Here is a 19,799-nt window from a genome sequence, read left to right as displayed (position 1 = left end):
CTCCTCACGCCTCCACACACGGGGCGGTGTGGGCAGCTGTTTCTCAAGTGCTTTTGGCTCAGAACAGTCCTTATCTACCGTGGGTATTGGGGGGCACTTTCTGGTCCCCTGCATGTTTCTCAGGACCCCTCCTCGTCTCTCTCCCTCTCCCGTCCTCAGGAACCCATCTCCGATCTCCCCACAGCCCAGACCACCCTATCCTCCTCCGGGGAAGTCTGTTGATTCTTTTTTATTTCAAAGCCATGCTCCCTGTGTAACCAGTACAAGTTTTCACCCTAAAAAACCTCTTTTCTTTCCTCGGGTTGCACAGTGCTTGCTTGCAATGGGCGGCCAGGTGAGCGCTGCCAGCAGCTTCCCGAGCCTGCGCTGTGGGAACGCCAACGCGGACTGGATGACGGGGCTGTGCCCCCAGCTGTGGGACGTGCCCCTCCACCACCTCTCCTTCCCAGGTGAGGGTGAGGTCTTCTCTGCATTCCCAAGCAGGGATGCCGGCTGCAGGATCAGTCCTGGGTGTGGGGAACCCCGCAAAACACACACACACGCGCACACACAGATGCACACATGTGCACACATCTGCACACATGCGTATGCACGCACACGCATGCACGTGAGCACACAAATACAGGCGTGTACACATGCATACATGCACACAAATGTGCTTATGCACAAGCATGTGCACGTACACATAGGTATGCGCATTTGCACACATCTCCACGCACATGTGTACACACATCTACATGTATGCAGAAGCATATGCATGAACAAGCATGTACACACATGCGTGCACATATACATACACCTGTCCTTCTCTGTCTCCTTCATCTTGATTTGGCTGCAGAGGGCACGTGGTGTACCCCAGGACAGCACAGCTTTGGCAGCCATTACGGCTGAGGCATTAGTGGCTATGATCCCTGTGACTAGTCTGTCCTTGCTTTGAGGACACCGATGGGAGTTCCAGGCCCCTCACTGCTGCATTCATCATCCCCGTCAAAGGTGCATTGAGCATCTTCTGTGCTTGGAGTTCCAGTGTCAGGTTTGGCCCACCAGCAGGGCAAACTTAAATGCTCAGGGACTTCTTAATCAAAAGAAGAATGCTTGACACGAGTCTATAGCAGCAAAGGCCACGGTGGCCACTGCAGGTATGGGGATCCCAGGGGGAGGGGCCATGGTGTCCCATCTGTGCCCATGAACTCGAGCACATGTGGTTCACCCTCCACCATGGTGTGGGTGAGCCTGGATCCCCACCGCCAGCACCGCCACTGACAGCCCCCACTGCACCTGCGTGAAGGTGGGATGCTTTCTGTGGTGCTGCGCATGTGGCCCTCCAGCTACGAGGGGGCCGAGCTTCTTCTCAGCAGAGCCTGCCTTTGTGCCTGGGCCTCTCCTGCTGTCTGCGACCCATTCACGTGAGCCTGGACACTCAGTCAAACACCATTTCTCTCCGAGATGCAGTTTTGTGTGCTGGGGTTTGTTGCCTTGATGCCTATTGGGTTTCTCTGCTCACCGCCCCAGGAGGCACTACAGCTCACAGGCTCAGCTGGGGGCCATTCTGTTCTCTGGATCTGCACAGCACCCCCACTGTGGGAAGGGCCAGTGCACACCTCAAGGAAGAAAGGTCCTGTCAAGTACCCTGAACAGTGAGGCTCTGGGGTCCTCAATGCTCTGTAAACAAGGAAGCGGGCTCTTCGCTCACCTCCTGGCCAACCTCAGGCCCATCAAGGACGTGGGTCCAAGTAGCTCCAGCACCAGGTGTGGCCAGGTGCGGTTGGGGTAGGGCCACCTGAGGTGACCGGGAGGTGGGCCCAGCTGGGAGGAAGGCAGTTTGGAGGGGGAAGGGGGGACAAGCCTCCTCTGTAAAGGGGCCCAGTCTCGTCTCCCAGGAGACACTCCCCTACCAACCTTCAGACATCCTGGTGGCAGAGGACCAGGCCAAGGGTCAGGCCAGCTGACCTGTGGCCCTTGCTGCTCCAGGGTGGTCTGTGGCTCAGCTCAGGACTTGGGTTTTCCCTACACCTGCAGAATCAGATCTCCCCTTCAGCAAGATATGCTGCTCATCAGACCTCTCCCGATGGCTGAGCCTCCTGTGGCAGGTTCTGGAAGGTGCCCAGCACGGCTTCCCCATGCTGCCCTCGGTTGTCCCCGCTGCCCGCAGGGCCAGCCGAGTTGGGTCTGCCCTCCTGGCTCCCTACCTCGTTCAGCATGAGGGGGCTGGTCTTGAAATGCAACGTGGAGCAAGAGAGGGAGACAGGAAAGGGACGTAGTGGTGTCTCTTTCAAAGGAGCTCATAACCAGTGCGTTCAGGTGTGACATCTGCCCCTGCGCACTCTATTCTTCATGCTTTATCAAGATGTAATTCACACACCACACAAGTCACCCATTTAAGGTGAACAATTCAGGGACATCTAGTCCATCCACAATGTTGTACAACCACCACCTCTATCTAGTTCCAGAACATTCCCACCACCCCAAAAGGAGATCCCATCCCCATCAGCAGTCCCTCCCCCCTCCCCCCTCCATAGCCCCTGGTGACCACTAATCTGCTCCTGTCTCTGTGGATTTGCCTGTTCTGGACATTTCATGTAAATGGAATCACACACTGTGTGGTCTTCTGTGTCTGGCGTCTGTCACTGAGCATCATGTGTTCAAGGTTCATCCATGTTGCAGCAGGTGTCAGAGCTTCACTCTTTTCATGGCTGTGTAATATTCCACTGTGTGGGTGGACAACATTATGTTTATATGTCCGTCTGTTTTTGTTTCTGTTTCTTGGGTTTTTTTACCGTGGTTGTTGAATCGTGTGCATCCATCTGTCCCCTGAAACATTGCCAGTCAGCACTCTCCCCACCAAAGCAATCCATGTCCTGACTTCTTCCACTCCAGGTTCCTTTTGCCTCTTCTAGAACTTTCCACCGAGGAAATCCTACAGAATATACTCAGGTATCTGCTGCTTTCCCTCTGCAATGCTGTTGAGATTCCTCCATGTGTTTGCTGACCCTGTTGGTTCTCTTCCAGAATTCTATAACCTTAAAAAAGACATTTAAATCTTTGATTCATGCACTTATTTTGGTGGAGCAGGATCTGATCTGTACTTTTTCCGGAGAGTTGCCAGTTGTTCTGCCACTTAGACTACTCCAACGGCCTCAATCCTACCGCTCGAATGGCCTGGCCGTGCGGTGCTGTCAGGACTTCAGAGAGGAGAGACCTCCCTGGGTCAGGCCTGGGCATGAGGCACGACTAGGTGTAAGAACACCTGATGCAGTGGGGAGAATGGTGTCACCTGAGAATGGGACCTTATGTGGAAAGAGGGTCTTTGCAGGTGTAATTAGTTGAGATCATCCTGAATTAGGGTGGCTGTTAATCCAATGACAGGTGTCCTCATAAGAGACAGAATAGGAGACACAGACACAGAGGAGAAGCCATGTGAAGATGGAAGCAGGGACTGGAGTGAAGTGGCCACAAGCCCAGGGATGCCTGGAGCCATCGGGAGCTGGAAGAGGCAGGAAGGATCCTCCCCCAGAGCCTCTGGAGGGAGCACAGCCCTGCCACACCTGGATGTCACACTTCTGGACTCCAGACCGAGAGGTCATAAAGTCAGTTGTTTTAAGCCCCCAGTGTTTGGCTGTGTGCTGGTCTGTCATCCCTAATACGGAAGGCCCGAGTCCCTGCATGTGGGGACGTGCAGCGTCTGGCAGCCCGCCCGCTCCCAGCTCGGCATCCGATGCCCCTGGACACCTCAGGATCCCTCCCAGCTCTCCCGCCCACTGGCTGATTTTCATGAAGGGAGCGTGTTTTCACTCCATCACCTGATACGAGGCTGCCGTTCATCTCTTTAATGCCTCTGCCTTTTGGAAATCTCAGCTATACAAACAACGTTTTCAGTGTAAAGAGCTTATTTTCAGGTAGAATTCTGGAGCTGCAGCCCCTCACTAAACTGCTGTCCCTGTTATGAAGGGCGAGGAGGTCCCAGCTCCCCTTCCTCGCACTCCCCCTGCTGAGAGGGGGCATCTCAGATGGCACAGCACAGTATGGGGTGTGTGGGGTGGGCTGGTGACTGCAGCCTTGCTGGGAGACATCCATGGGATGCAGGTTTGCAGGAGCCGTGGTGTTGACGGCCCCGTCCCAAGGCAGCAGGAAAGGGTAAAAGTGAGTTTGTCTACAATGCTTAGAAATCACTATGATGCTGTATGGCTGCTAATAATTTTAAATATATGATTTGTATCAAAATTTACCAGTTAGAAAGCACAATGAAAAACTACCCCCTCCATTTACAACAGCAATAAAATATAAAATGCGTAGAAATAAGTTGAACAATTTGCCGCATGTAGATACAGAAAACAGGCGCCATCGGTAAGGAATGTGGAAGATGTGGATGGACAGAAAGACACGTCCAGACCCTGGGAGGGAGCTCCCCGTGGGCAGAGACCTCCCACCCCAGACTGTCCCCCAGCCCCACACAGGCCCTCCGGAGACGCTTCTCTCACCCGACGCAATAACCCTCAAGTTATCTGGATTTAAAAATGTTAAGACTATCTAGAAAACTTTGGGGGGGGGAAGGAGTAAGAAAGGAGATTTGCTGTGGGAGCCACTGCTATATATTAATAAAGCTGCAGCAATAATTAAAACACCATCACACTGATTCCGTAGGCCAAGGGATCAGAATGTGGAATTTAAAAGTGGATATAATTCTAAGAACTTAACACAGTCACAAGAAGACATTTCAGATCAGTGGACGGAAAGGCCAAGTGAGACGCTTGCCTTTTATTTTGCATCTAAATGTGTTACCGGATGTTTAAAGATCAAAATGGTAAAATAAGAGAGTTCTGTGACAGTATAGAGGCAAATCTGTGGTGAGCCTTTCTAAGGATGATAGTAAATGCAAAAGCCACAGAGGAAAAGACAGATTTGACTTTATAAACAAAAATTTAAATCTTCCTTCCTTAAGAAACTGTATACACAAAAGTTAGAGACAAAAGTTAGCTCTTACAGCAGAGGCCATGGGAAGTCCCTGCGGTCACTGAATAATGTCTTAAAGATGTTCGTGTCCTGATGCCTGGAGTCTGTGAACACATGACCCTGTGGCCGATGAGTCTGAAGTTGCAATCAAATAGAATAGCTGAGATGAGGGAGAGTCCTGGCTTTAACCGGCGGCCCGAGGTCCTCACAGGGTCCTCAGAGGAGGAGGCAGGAGGGTCAGACTCAAGAGAGATTAAAGATGGTGCACTACAGGCTTTGCAGATGGAGGAAAGTGCCACATGCCCTGATGCTGGGTCTCTGGAAGCTGGAAAAGGAGGAAATGGCCTCACCTGGAGCCTCCCAGCCCTGCCACAGCCTGACCCTAACCTTAGCCCTGCGATGCATTTTGGGTGTGTGGCCTCCGGAACCATAAGGTGATTCCTCTGTGCTGTTTTAACCTGGTCACTGTGGTCATTTGCTGCAGCAGCCGCAGGACACTTGGCACCAGAAGGCCCCCTGAGGACCAGGCACTCCTGACGCTGTTGGTTTGCAGCTGAGTCCCTCCCCAGGGACTTCAGTCCCATCCCCAGGCAAGCTGCACCTGCAAGGGGCACAGAAGGGACCCAGGACACAGATCGTCCCTCTCTTGCTTCATGAGCAATTCCCACTACCCTATCCCTGGGAGCCCATCTCCACCCCAGGAAACCCAGCCCATGGCAGACATGAAACAATACGTCTCCACTCGCACAACACGCCCAGGGATGCTGGCTTGGCACAGAAAGAGATTTTACAAACCCACACCAGGAATGAGGGCTCCCCAGGGCAATACGGGAGATTCGCTGGTAGAGGTGTGGCTGGGCCCGGGAGGTGGGGTGACGAGCAGCTCGTGCAGTGTGCAGAGTCGCCTCCCTGCCCCCAGATTAGGCTCGTCTCGCTGTTCTCAGTTCACGCTCTTACTTGCTGCGGGAGGAGCACTAGAGTCTCAGTAAAAGTCACCGTCCTGCCTGTGCCCTTGCTGTGGACCCAGGACCCTTGGGTCTGCAGGTGCCCTACCTGGGGCCCACTCTGTCCATACAGGCCCTGCTCACTCCCTGCAGCTTCCAGACCTCACACCTTTGCACAGGCAGCACCTTGTGTATGGCCATGTGTGAGCTCTTAGACACGTGCACACTGGCGCACACATGCACAGTCATAGACATGCATGAGCACACACACATGCACATGTACCTGGACACACGCACAGACATGCACGCACACATGCCCACACACACATTCACACACATGTACATGCATGAGCAAATATGCAAACATGCACACAGACATACACACAGACATGCACACACAAATATACATATATACACATGCAGACATAATGCACATGTTCACACATGCAAATAGACGCATGTGCATACACAGACACATTCACACCCATGCACACTTATGCGCGTGTTCACATTTACATGGGAATGACATGTGAACAGAGAAATGTGCACACAGACCCATGGACACATACACATTCGCACACATGTACATGCATGCACAAACATGCACACATGCACACTTCTCCACCCAGAAGGCTCCTGCTCTACCCTTCTCCCGCTGTACTGCGCTCCCCCCGCCTCCTCCCTCAACCATGGAGCCCTAGCCAGATGGCCTGACTGTGGTTTCTGCTAGACCGTGTGCCTCATCTATTTCCTTGTACGTGATTTGGAACATCTGTGGAGCAAGTTTTGTTCTTGGAAGCCCCTCCACAGGGGGGAGTTTCCTTGTCTTCTTGGAGCCCCCGGGAATGTCTAAAGGACAGAGCCCCTCCCTTAGCCTCCCAGGACACGCTCACGGAGATCTCAGAGTGGCTGGAGAAGCACCCCCGGGAGGTGGTCCCCCTAGCCTGCAGGAACTTTCAGGGCCTGAGCACGGACCTGCACAAGTACCTGGTCACTTGCATCCAGAACATCTTTGGGGACATGCTGTGCCCACGGGGTGTGAGTGTCCCTCCCACCTCTCTCCTGGCGAGGGTGGGGGGTGTCATCTGCAGACTAGACTAGCTCCCTGGCCCCCCCACCCAGGTGTGATCCCAAGATCATCCTGGTGCGTGTGGGGCTGTGTAGTGGGGTCTTCCTGCCTCCTACGTGCAGAGTGGGCCCAGCTGGCCTGGTGGGGACGGCTGCACATGGGAAGTTTGCTCGATGGCAGCAGCAGTGTTAGTGGAGTGTCACAGACAGCAGGGAGGGCCTCAAGGCGGGTTCACAGCTGTGTCTCCTACACCTCAGGCTGTGCCCGTTACTAGTTTAGAAGTAACTGCAGGGTCGTGATACTCTGCGTAACCTGAGGGGTGCTCTCTGTGTGGGTCTCCTGGGGCCTCCTGTGAATGGCAGGGATGTGTCTGCCTCGCAGCTGTGGACCCAGAGGCCTGAGATCAGAGGCCACAGGGCCACAGTCCCCAGACCGCGCTGAGAGAGGGGGCTCCAAGCCTTGCTCCAGCGTCTGGTGGCACCTGGCTTGTGGCAGGATCCCTCCAACTGGACACGACATTCTCCCCGTGTCCCCCTTCCTATAAAGACACCCCCACAGGACTTAGGGCCACCCTACTGCACAGCGATCTCAGCGAATCACATGTGCAATGGCCTTGCTTCCACATAAGGTCCCACTCTGAGATACCGAGGGTGAGGACTTCCAGTGTGAATGGGAGAGACAGCTCACTTGGCCACACAGTTCCATCATGTGCTGATTTTCCCCTTTTCCATGGTGGCGATGGGCGGATGCTCTCGCCTAGTCTCCAGAAAGCCTGAGAAGTTAAATCTATGTCCATTTTTGGTCGAGGTTACCATTCATTTCAAACCATTTTATGGGTGGCATTTCTCCAAGGACGTCTTTAAGGCCAAGGAGAGCATCCCAGCCCGCGTGTTTTGGTGATAAAATAGAGACGACGGTGGTGCCATGAGCCCGCAGGACGTTCTGTTATGTAGAGTTCCCAGAGGAGGCGTGGGTTCCCTGCCCTCCCACCCTCTCTGCCTGGGGTCCTGACAGAGGACAGGCCTTGCTGTGGAGACCCCTCAGTAAAATGGGAGTCTCCGCCTTGGGAGACACTTTCTGTCCTTTGACAGGGACATCTGCAGCGGAAACCAACCTTCCCTGTTGTTGGAATCGCTAACAGAGGTCTCAGAGCGGGTCCTGGGGGCTTGGGGTGGGCATCGTGGGCTGGTCAGAGTGTGGGAGCCACGCACTGTGGGTGCCTCTCACTTGGCACCCAGAAACTCTGTCCCTTCCAGGAGGTGCCGACGCTGCGCCTGCTGTGGGCGCGGAGCCAGCAGGTGATCATCTTTTACGAGGACGAGGACACCATGAGCCGGCACAGGGAGCTGTCACCGGGGGTCTGCTACTGGTGGGGCAACAAAGTGAAGGTGCAGGAGCTGATCCGCTACCTGGAGGGCATGAAGAGCTGCGGCCGCCCAGGTACCTGGAGCTACTCCTGAACAGGGCCAGACTGAGGCCAGTGACACACTTCTGCAGTCTTGGGGGCACGTTGGCTTTCAGTTTTGAGTGAAAGAATTTTAAAGGTGATACATGTCACTGTGTGTGTGTGTGTGTGTGTGTGTGTGTGTGTGTGTGTGTGTGTGTGTGTGTGTGTGGTGTGCACATATGTATATGCACATGTGCATGTCTACATATATGTGCACGTGTGTGTGGACACACATGCTCACACATGTACATACGCGTGTGTATACATGACAGTACTTCAAAAAATTCACAGATTCATATTGTCTTTCAATTCAGTTTTCCCAAGAACTTTTTGAAGTGTGATGTGTGCACACGTACACACATACACATCACACCAGTGCTGAGGCATGGGAAGCTCTCACTCCCTCTCAGTCCCACATGCCCGTTTCTGCTCGGCAGCTGCTAGTCTGCAGCTCCAGGGCACAAACACGAGCACTCCATATTGATCTGCAGTGTCAGAAACATGCCACAGACGCCATAGCACACACATGCTTACAAAGGACTGGTATTTGATGCACATGTGTATACACCACGCGCTTGCTAAGTCCTGTACAGACCTGAGCATGTTAGTCTCAAAGCATCCTGTGCAGGACGCAGTCCCTTTTGCAGGTGAGATGCGAGGCCCTGGCCCTGGCCCCTGACGGTGCCACCTCGGCTCACGCCCTCTGTCTCTCTCAGCTTATCTCCGTCTCTCTGTCTCTCTCAGTTTATCTCTGTCTCTCTGTCTCTCTGTGTTTATCTCCATCTCTCTGTCTCTCTCAGTTTATCTCCGTCTCTCTGTCTCTCACAGTTTTTTGTCTGTCTCTCTCAGTTTCTTTGTCTCTCTGTCTCTCTCGGTTTATCTCTGTCTCTCTTTCTCTCCATCTCTCCATCTCTCTCTCTAGCTCTCAGCCTCTCCCAGTTTGTCTCTCTCTATCTCAATCTCTGTGTGTCAACATCTCTCTTCTGCTATCAAGTTTAACATCTTATTTGGTTCTGACCTTCCTCGCTGCTCATCTGTGTGTAGCTCATGCATGTGACATGATTTGACGAAACCCCACCCAGAGTCCTGTTTTGCACCATGGTAGTTGACACGCATTGTGCAGAATCTTCCAGGCCCCCAGCCCCTCACACGCTCAGTGTCCCTACGTCCTTTCCCAGTGTCCGCGCCTGGCCTCTGCCCTGAGTGACGACTGGCATGGGATTCGCGTGTTTTTGTGCATTTCTTTTTCCATTTGCCTGTTTTATCCACTGCGTTTCCCTTTTTCTTAGTGGTTTGTCAGACTTCGCTGGACTTGTTGGGTCTCCAGGGACCTGGGGCACCATCATTCTCACTATGAACCAGTAGCAGGTGGCCTGGTGCCTTGTGTGCTGTTGCTTGGGCCAAACTTAGCAAACACCTCTGGCCTTTTCCTCTGAGCCAGCGTGATCTACAACTGCATTTGAAACAAACCCAGCACTGACCTGTCATGCTAACACCATGCGAGTGTTATCCCTGTCTGCCCAAGCCAGTAATGTGACGGGCCAGAGGGGCTCCACAACTGGGTGCAAGGACACCTGACGGAGGGACAGAGGCACAGAGGGACCGGGGCTGGAGGGCTGTAGACGCCAGCCAGCATAGGCTTCCTGCAGCCGGCTCCACCTGCCCCAGTGTTTCCACTAAAAACGTTCACCTTGGTGGGTTTTGTGCTCAGTGCTGCCCTTCTGTGGTTCTTTGATCAGTGGTTTGTCTTTACAGAAAGGAGTTCCTGATGTTGTGGCCATTTTGGTCAGTGTTGTCAAGCACAGTGATGAGAAACTTTCCAGAGGATGGGATTTCGGGGGAGAGGAATGCAGTCCCAAACCTGGCTGGATGTTGGAATCGACTGGTCCTATGTCATGGGTGGGGCCCAGGACGTTTACAGGGATGAGTTACCCCAGGTGGCCCTTGGGGTTGAGTGAGTAGACAGTGTGCTGTATCCACACAGTGGAATACTATGCAGCCATGAAAAGGAACAGGGCTCTGACACCTGCTACAGCGTAGATGAACCTTGAACACATGATGCTCAGTGACAGACGTCAGACACAAAAGACCACACAGTGTAGGATTCTACTAACATTAAATGTCCAGAACAGGTAAATCCACATAAACAGAAAGCAGGTTGTCAGGGGCTGGGGAGCGGGAATGAGGACTGACTGCTAACGGGTACGGGGTCTCCTTTTCGGATGATGAGAATGTTCTGGAACTAGTGAGAGGTGGTGGTTGCACATATAGTGAATGCACTAAAACCCACCGAATTGGTCACTTTTAAATGGTGAATTTATAGTATGTAAATTTCACCTCAATTTTTAAAAAACTCACTGGGGTCCGTCTGGTGCAGCAGCTTTGCAAACCACATCTTGCGTCCTTCAGAGGCAGGAATCACAGGCCTGCAGCAATGAAGGGCCCCGCACAGCACAGGGTTAGGGTTGGGCTGGATCAGCCCCAACGTGCTGCTGTTCACACTGCAAAGCGTGACCCAGGAGAGATGGGTCCTGAGGGAACAGCACAAAACCAGGCACCACAGACCAGGAGCAGCTGTCTGCTGTTTTACTATCTCGCCCTCTCACGTGTATGTAATTGACAAGGTTCGAGACTTTGGAGATAAGAATGAAAAACCATTTGCAGAGAACTTTATTCTCTTAAGGTTCCAGAGGTCAGAAATCCACAAAAGGTGTCACAGGTTCTTTCAAGGCTCCAGGGAGAATGGGTTTCCTTGTCTTTCCAGCCTCTGGAGGCTACAGCAGGCCTTGGCCTAGGGCCCCACATCGAGTCTCCTTTTCTCCACCTATTTCCTTCTCCATGTCACCTACTCTTCTTCTGTATTCAAATCTTCCTGTCCCCCTCCTATAAAGACACTGTGATGACACTGGACCTGCCCAGATAATCCAGAACAATCTCCCATCTCAGGATCTTCAACTGAATCTCATCTGCAAAGTCTCCTTTGCCGAGTAAAGTCACATATTCATATGTTCCAAGTATTGAGACATGCACAACTTTGGGGACATAATTCTGTACACCACATGGGGATTAGGATGTGGACATCTTTGGGGACATTATTCTACCACATGGGGATTAGGACGTGGGCATCTTTGGGGACATTATTCTGTCTACCACATGGGGATTAGGATGTGGACATCTTTGAGGCCAATGGTCAGGCCAGCGTCCTCTGTAACAAAGTCCAACTAATATGAGGCCTCTGCTGAGCATTGTGCCGTCAGAACTCTAACTTCTGAAATGGGTAATGGGGAAGACAAGCGGGTGACGGTGGCAGTGTGAGACGGGACATATGCAGCAGCGTGCGTGTGTCGCATAATTGCTCTGCCACTTCCTTATTTCAGGCGGGTTGTTTGTGGCTGGCATCAAACTTACGGAGAACCTGGAATACATCCTGGTGCATCCGTGTGAGTCCCTGCAGAAGATGACGGTGCCCGAAGTGCCGTACCTGAGCACCTGGGTCCGAGCGCAGTGCCCGGGGCTGGGCTCACGGTGCACCAACGTCATCGCGGGTGACTTCATCGGCGCGGACAGTTTCGTCAGTGACGTCATCAGACTCAACGAGAAGCTGCTTTGGTGCTGACGAAGCTCAGTACGGGGCGGGTCGAATATTCAACCATAATCCTTCAAGTATCGCGCTCTTGTTTCGGCCAAGTACCGGTGAGAGCAGGGGTCTGGGAGTTTGGGGCGAGGCCAGCACGGCCTCCTGCCACCTGCCCTCGTTACCCTCCAGTTTCGACGCGGGATGGAGTCAACGTACATGCTGATGGCTAAAGATGACTACGCGGCAGCACCTTCAAAGGAAGACGCGACTCACCTGTAAACGTGGGCTTCTCCCACCACCGCGGCCGTGGCGTGGGTGCTAACGACAACCCTCAAGTATGTCCTTCACCTGACCACTTTCGAGAGCACCACAGTGCAGTGACGTTTGAATAGTGACAAGGCGCTCCTTAAAGTGCTCACGACTGTGATGCTGGCGGAGTAGGACTAAGGGGGTTGAAACCCTACCGAGAAACACATTTTTTTTAAAGAGAACGAGGGTTACCTATTTTTAATTCTGATGAAATCACAGACTGTTCCCCTAGGCCAAGGGGATTCTTGGGTGCTCGCTGGTTTTGCTTTGGCTTTTCCAGCTGTTCATAGGAACAAATTTAATGAGATGTTTGAGGACTTACACAGATGGGGATGACGGGCCGTGTACGAGATCGGTGTCGAACACACGCTCCTCACGTGTCCCCCGGGCCTCCCTGTGCTGTTCTTATGTGCAGGAGTAAGAACACAGGTGTGAGCGGCACAGCACAGGTATTTTGGGCCCCCGTGCCACAGCCATGCTGTGACCTCGCTGTCACAGCTGTTTCTCACGTCTTCTCTCTCACCTGCCACTTCCAGTAACCTTCCTGGGCCTCCTCTGTCCACCCATCTCTCCCTCCAGGTGAGAGGCTGCGCTGCCTCCGCCAGGTGTCCCCAGTTGCCGGCTGAGATGCAAGCCCACCTGTCCTTCCTGCAGTCCCACCCTCTCTGCCTGCCAGTAACTCTTCCCTTTCCTCCAAGGCCACGGTGGGTTTGTCAGTTTTCCAACGTTTCTGCCTGTTCTGTGTTTTCTTAGATTACATTTTTGTCTGCTTGGCACCTTTCATCACAGGGCCGGCTCTATTAACTACATTTTCCTATTCAAATTCTGGATGCTCTGGCATTTGGGGGCCTTACAGATGAGAAAAGAGACTGCCCTTCCCAGGGCCAGCAAACTCCTGAAGGTAGCCAGCGACCCACTCAGGAGCACCCTGCTCCTGTGCAGCCCCTTTTCCTAATTGTCACACACCCAGCCAGTATCTCCCTGCCCTCAGTCACCTCAGGGCTGGGTATCAGGCCAGCAGAGGACCCACAGCAAGAAGCCCACTGTGGTTTTACAAACTCACCAGCCCCGAGCTGTCCACGCAGCCTGACTTCCCCTCCTGTGGAAGCTCCAGCAAAGGCTGTGACCCAGGCTCTCTGTCGCCCCTTCCTGCCTCCTGACACACACCAGGGCTTTCCCCACAGCCCCGTGTGCGGTGATGGGCCCATCCTCTTGATTAATGTAGTAATTTCTTCTTTCAGTGGCATTGGCCTGTGTTGGCAGTTGGTCACCTCCAAATTTAAAGGCCAATGGGTACAAATGATACTCCCCCACTGTGGCCTGCCGTCCTTGGGTGATGTGACATTTTCCAAGTGGGTTTTTGCTTCACTTCCCAATACTGAGGGGTCCAGGTTTCACAAACCCCAAAATCACAGAAATACCTCCTTCTGTACATCAAGTTTTTCAGAGCTGGTGGTTTGAATTCTCAGCCACATAATGGATACCAGACATAAGTTTTCTTCCAGTTCCCTCGTAAGAGGGTACCCAGCTAGGGATTCTTGTTTGTCCATGTTCTGGAACAAGACAGGTTTTTTTAGGATAGTCTTAAAAATAATTCTTTAATCTACGTTAACGTGTGTTGTTTGGAATCCAATTAGTCGTTCTCCAGAGGAAAATCTGCTTATACTTTTGGTATCCAGTTGCGATGATTCTATGAAGGTACCTGAAATCCAGGAGGACAAACTCATGGGCCACCACCCACTGGCTACCTCAGACCCATGACTTTCCTGGATCCAGCAGCCCAAAGCTTGATGCTCAGGAAGAGCACGATGGAGATGAAGGAACACGTTTAAGGATAAGTCTGTGACACTGGCCAGTGTTTCCACTAAACCCGTATCATGATTCCGTCGTCTGTGCTATTCAGCATGACTCGTTTAATTCCAGAGATTAAAAGAAATTAAAGTCAAATGTCTTTATGGGTTTTTGTGACCATGGAAACAGCCAAGACAATTTTGGTAGATTTCAGAATAATCCATGGGAAGAATCTAGAAAATGTTACCTTGATTGAACACTTTTTTCAGATCACAGAGTTAAAAGAAAACAATAAAATCTTGCCTCTCTCCTCCTCAGGTTACTTTTGTCATAGAAACTCAAGGATTGGGTCAAAGTTTTGAGTTTTGCATGATTTAAGCTCCGCCATGGGGACATTAAGTAAAGGTTGTGTATTGAATTTTAAAGACGAACTTCTGAAGCTTTTGAGTTCAAAGAGACATGCTCTGTCAGAAAGAGCTTTCCGGCGGGGAGGGACTCCATTGCTCTGTGCACAGAACGCCAGCCCCGTGCAGGGCTGAGTCTGGCCCACCTTCCCGCCTTCATAGCAGACAGTGCAGCTTCTGTGTCACTACCCGATAACGTTTGCAAGGGGACCTATGTGACACGGGTGCACCTCGGGCTCTCTCGCAACCCGTCATGTGACAGATCCGGGAGAGGGGCCCCCATGGGGATCAGCCCAACGCAGACCCCCTCCTCTGAGTCCTGCTTTCCTCCCACCCAACGGGGTTTGTTCTCAGGACCCCAGTGCTCTGGTACAGCCAGATTGAGGAACTGGGAAGGGACAGGCCCAGCAGCAAAGCAAGGAGACTGGAGACACTGGGAGCTGGGAAGGATGGGGTGCTACACCTGTGCCTATCCCACACGAAGCCCACACCCACTGTTCTGGGCTCCCTGAGACACCCACCATCTCCTCTGGGCTGCATGAGACCCCCACCCTCTCCTCTGGGCTCCCTGAGACCCCCCTCTACCCTCTGGGATCCCTGAGACACCCAACCCTGTCCCCTGGGTTCCCTGAGGCCCCCACCCTCCCCTCTGGGCTCCCTGAGACCCTCTCGCTTCCCACATGAAGGCCCCTGTGTTGCCGAGCTCCTTGCAGGGGGTCTCTCACTGGGCTGTGCCTGAGGAAGCAGTGGGGGCCACGCTCTCCCTCAGTGTCTGAGTCAGGGTGGAGACCACGAGAGTGGCCAGGTGGGTGCTGGAGGACAGCCAGGAGACCAGACCCCGTGCGGCCATTCCTGTGTCACCCAGACAGGGAAGACTTGGACAGGACCAGACACAGTCTGGAGCCAGACCTGGGAGGACAAGCTGGCCTTGCACATGAGGAGAGGTCTCGGGATCCATCTGGCCATGCAAATCCCAGGAGGGGGTGTCTGGGAGAGCTCCTAGGAGCACAGTGGGCACAGCCCCTGGATGGCCACAGGCTGGCAAGCGGTGGGCTGTACCCCACGAGCCCCCAGGAGGCACTGCCCAAGCACGATGCTTCACAGCCAACAGGAGAGTCTCCAAAGTTGCGGTGAAGTGACTCCTCCACAGCAGAGCCCAGTGAACCAGATGGGCTGGGGGAAGCACCCGTCTCCAGCCACCGAGTCCTGAGGCCTTCAGTGGTCTCCTCACCTACTGGTCCCTGTCCCAGACGAGGGGGCTGTTCTGCTCCACTTAGTAAAGCCTGGGCGACCTGCACGTGTCATCCACCCTGTGAGGCTGGGGGCAAAAGGCTAGACAGAGGGTGCAGCTGGGACCATGTGCAAGCTCTGTCCTCACCTGTGGGTCCCAGGACACGGCCCCAGCCCTGGAGCCTACTCTTCTCACCTGTGAGAGGTGTGGGAAGGACAGGTACTGAGCTGGGGGGAGTGGGAAGGAACAGGAGGGGCCGTGTGTCTGGCAGGGCTGTGTGTACAGCAGGGCCACCTGGCCCGCCATTGGAGAAGTTCACACACACCCCATTCACACACTCAGGAGAGGGGTACAGATTTATTTTTGTTTTTTTTTAACTTATCCCTGAATGCTGAATTCTGGAACTCAAAAACACTGACCACTATAAGTTGAATGTAAACCTAAGAAAAAAATACGATTTTTCCTTAGTGCCAAAAGGGAAAAAGGACACTACCCGACTTCTCTCAGGCATTTCCTTAGGAAAATGTGCCATCTCAGGGCTCCCTCAGTGTCTCCAACTCTGCAGATCACTTTAAAATCTGAATGAGCCAGGGGCCAGCTGTGCATCCCATGAATGTCTTTCCAGGAGACGAGAAGCCTCCTGTGCAACGTGAGCATTAAGTGGGGCCCTGTCTCCCTGCCTTTGCTGGAGTTTTGCTCTAAGAGTTAATTTCCCACTCCTTGAAAAGATGCAAGTAGTTTCACTTTTCTTTTGGGTAAAGACAATGGATGTGTATGTGATGGGCTGTATCCACCTGCATTTAGGAAGGTGAGATTCTCTCTGTCTCTGCGATCTCTTAGCGGTGTTCCTGGTTTGTTGCTTTTCCAATAATAAAACTGTTTTCTTTCTCTTTTACCTTTGTGGGGAGCTTTCTGGGCTGTGTCTCGACACCAGCAAGGGGACAGCAGGGCAGTCTCTGAGTCCGTGAACACCCGGTGCCCAGCACGCGCTGAAAGAACTAGAAATGCCAGTTGAGGCGCCTCAGAACAAAGCTTTTAATACCTCGTCACTGAAACATCCCAGAGGGAAACCAGTTCTTGCCACGCACTGATGGCTGGCCTGGATGGTTCAGAGCTGACACTCCAGCCGCCCACTCCGAGGTGACACCAGCCCCACCGTGGTGTCGTCATTGCCAGCAGACGCCCAGGCACACACAGGCGGAGGTGGCCTGCTCTGCTCTGATGCTGGAAAAATGCGATTTGCTGGCCGAGGGTGTCTTTTCATTCCAGAAAGAGCTTCCAGAATTTGCCATAGGTGGCGTTGCTGATGGTGACTGTAACATCGGCTGCCCCGTCCTCAGGTATCACGTCCACCTGCTGCACAGTTGCCTCCTTCTACAGCCAGCTGGGGACGGAGAAGCACGTTCCATGAAGACCGTGAGGACCCTCCACCCATTTGGTCAGTTTCAGCATAAATACCCTGGAGGACAGCCTAGCCACCCCCAAGCCCCTGCTCAGACCTCCTTGTGTTGCTCAGGGAGGTACAGCATGTAGCCCAAGAATGTCCATGAGCACAGATTAGGCACCTGGTGTACGCAGGCTGAGTCATTAACACAGCTCAGGTCCTTTCAGAAACATCCCAGCTACTTGCAGAGTCAGAAAACAGACCTAGGGTTGCCAGGGTGGAGGGGGGCAGGGGGAGGGACGCTGGGGAGAGGTTGGGTGGGGACACAGGGAATAACTGCAATTTGTGGTGAGGGGCACACTGAGAGTATTGATCTGATCATCACATCTTGGGCACAGGAGGGGATAGCTCTGTGCTCCATGAATATGCATAATCAATTAAAAAAAATAATCCCAGCTGATGCCTGCACATCTAAAGCTGGGGGTGCTCTGCCTGTTTTGTGGCTCTCCCCAAACACCCAAAGGCCCAGTTCTGGGCCTGGCGCTGGGACCCAGGTCATCACCCTTTCCCACCCGCCAAGGCCGCTCACCTGAGCTGGGCCCCTGCCAGGCGGACACGGAGGGTGAGGACCCATCTCCTGGTGGCTCTCAAAACCGCCTCTTCCAGCTCAGTTCTCAGTTCCTCCAGCCCATGCCCCAGGAGGGTGGACACAGCCAGGACGTTTGGTTCTGTGGGGCTGTACCTGCCAGGGTAGGACACAGACCCAGAGAGGACACAGACCCGGCTCAGCCTCAGGGATGACCTGTTGAGAAGAGGGTCCCCTTGTCACCCACCCACAGCCGGCTTGTGACACTTCAATTGGTACAAGGTGAAGACACCAGCCCCACCGGATGGTTAGGACATGGAAGAGTGAAAAGAGGTGGCAGAGGCGGAGGCAAACCCCAGGCTGGGAACGAGGAACTGTCCTGAGATCACCCCTGCCCGCCTGCTGGCCACACCTGGGGAACGGGATGCTCAGCCGGCACTGGGTCCTTGGCTCACCCAGGCACCAGGTCCACCTTGTTGTGCACTTCCACCATGGAGTCCAGGAGTGGGGCGGGCAGGCCTAGGCCCTGCAGGGCAGACAGCACGCTGGCTTTCTGCAGCTCCGTCTCGGGGTGGCTCACATCCCTCACATGGACAATCAGATCCTGCAGGACGGGCCACACGTCAGAGCTGAGGTGAGTCCGACCCCAACCCCACACCCGTGGATGGCCTGCACGGTCACTGCAGGCCGGTGGGGGCAGGAGCTGCCCCGCGTGCAGTCTCAGACGGGCACCTGAGGACGGGGGCTGCTGAGGCCACCCATCGCCCCTGCGTCCGGATCCCACCCACTACCCGCCGTGACTCGCTTAGGCCACTGCTTGTGTGACACGGGGACCACCACTCGGTGCCTGACTGGTCTCCGGGGCCACAGGTACCGGCTCTGCCCCTCCAGATCCATGGACAAGGTGAGTGCCGGGTGTGACCACCCATCCACTGACACCTCATTCAAAGCTTCCAGCTGTTTAATCCTTCTGAAAAATCTTTAAAAAATTTTTTGTAAATGATTTCATGTTTTAAAGGATGCTTTTCTTCATTTTAAAAGTATCTGTACATAGGTTCCTTATGCAAAGTCTGGAAAACACAGAAGAGAGGAAAATAAAAGCCACGTGTAATCCTGCCACCAGAAACAGGTGCCACTTAGAGATTAGGGTCTTCATGTCTAGGTTTTGGGGTTTGTTTGGATGTTACTTAAGCTTTTAAAAAATCTTTTCACTTTGGAAAACTTTAAGACTTTCAGAAAACTTGCAGATGTTGGAGTGGGTAGCCCCTGGCCCTTGGCCACCTTTTCCCACAGTCCACCCGTGATGTGAGTGTAGGCACCTGTCCCATTGGAGGGCCGACACTGTTACATGCTTGTCACTCCTCACCTCGTTTGATTTCACTAGCTTTCCCTGAAGGCCTCCTGCCCCAATGCCCAGAAGAAACAAATACGTAAAGTCCTCACGTCTCAGGCTCCTTGGCTTTGACTGCGTGTAGTTCTTCTGCTCCAATGGTTGTAGGATGTCCTCTGTCTGGAGATTTTCTCAGGTTGACACGGGGTTAAGGGTTTTGGGGGTAGACCACAGAGCAGGGTGTCCCCCTCAGCACCTCATGTCAAAGGCACTTGCTGCCAAACTGACCCTCCATTGGGGACGCCAATCCTGGCCACCTGGCTGCAGAGTGTTTGTCAGGTGTGTCCCTGTTCAGTGACTCTCTCCCCAATGATGTCCTTCTTGGAAGACGTCACTAAACACAGCCCACACTTGTGGGAAGGGTCCACCTCTTTGAGAGGTTGGAGCTACATCAGTCACTGTTTTCAGGAGATTTATCTCTTTTCCCCATTGCAGAAACATAATTGAGAAGGAGCTGGAAGTGGCAGGTAGGATCCTCCTCTGGAGCCACCCTAACCCTAACCCTCACCCTAACCCTAACCATTAACCTAACCCTAACCCTCACACTATCCCTCACCCTAAACGTAACCCTCACCCTCACCCTAACCTTCACCCTCACCGTAACCCTCACCGTAACCCTAATCCTAACACTCACCCTAACAATAACCCTAACTCCTAATCCTAACCCTGACTCCTAACCCTAACCCTAACCCTAACCCTCACCCTCACCGTAACCCT

General features: G+C 53.3%; 1 protein-coding gene across 1 annotated transcript; it reads left to right on the top strand.

Moving 5' to 3' along the window:
* Nucleotides 1-322: 322 nt before the first annotated feature.
* On the top strand, nt 323-12,026 carry LOC134369108 (PI-PLC X domain-containing protein 1-like). Its single transcript, XM_063085271.1, has 8 exons — nt 323-449; nt 1,289-1,406; nt 1,513-1,759; nt 1,881-1,935; nt 2,020-2,162; nt 6,777-6,932; nt 8,220-8,403; nt 11,788-12,026. The coding sequence occupies exons 1-8, from the start codon at nt 323-325 to the stop codon at nt 12,024-12,026; spliced, it is 1,269 nt and encodes a 422-aa protein (XP_062941341.1).
* Nucleotides 12,027-19,799: the final 7,773 nt, after the last annotated feature.

Source organism: Cynocephalus volans, unplaced genomic scaffold (assembly GCF_027409185.1).
Source record: "Cynocephalus volans isolate mCynVol1 unplaced genomic scaffold, mCynVol1.pri scaffold_35, whole genome shotgun sequence".
NCBI classification, from domain to species: Eukaryota; Metazoa; Chordata; class Mammalia; order Dermoptera; family Cynocephalidae; genus Cynocephalus; species Cynocephalus volans.
This window is presented reverse-complemented; position numbering and strand designations above follow the sequence as displayed.

Bases quoted from the DNA above. Each gene is read 5' to 3' on its own strand.
- LOC134369108 (XM_063085271.1), top strand. From the start codon at position 323: ATGGGCGGCCAGGTGAGCGCTGCCAGCAGCTTCCCGAGCCTGCGCTGT. The intron at 450-1,288 runs GTGAGGGTGAGG...ACCTGCGTGAAG, and splicing joins CCACCACCTCTCCTTCCCAG to GTGGGATGCTTTCTGTGGTG. The intron at 2,163-6,776 runs GTTGGGTCTGCC...TTAGCCTCCCAG, and splicing joins CTGCCCGCAGGGCCAGCCGA to GACACGCTCACGGAGATCTC.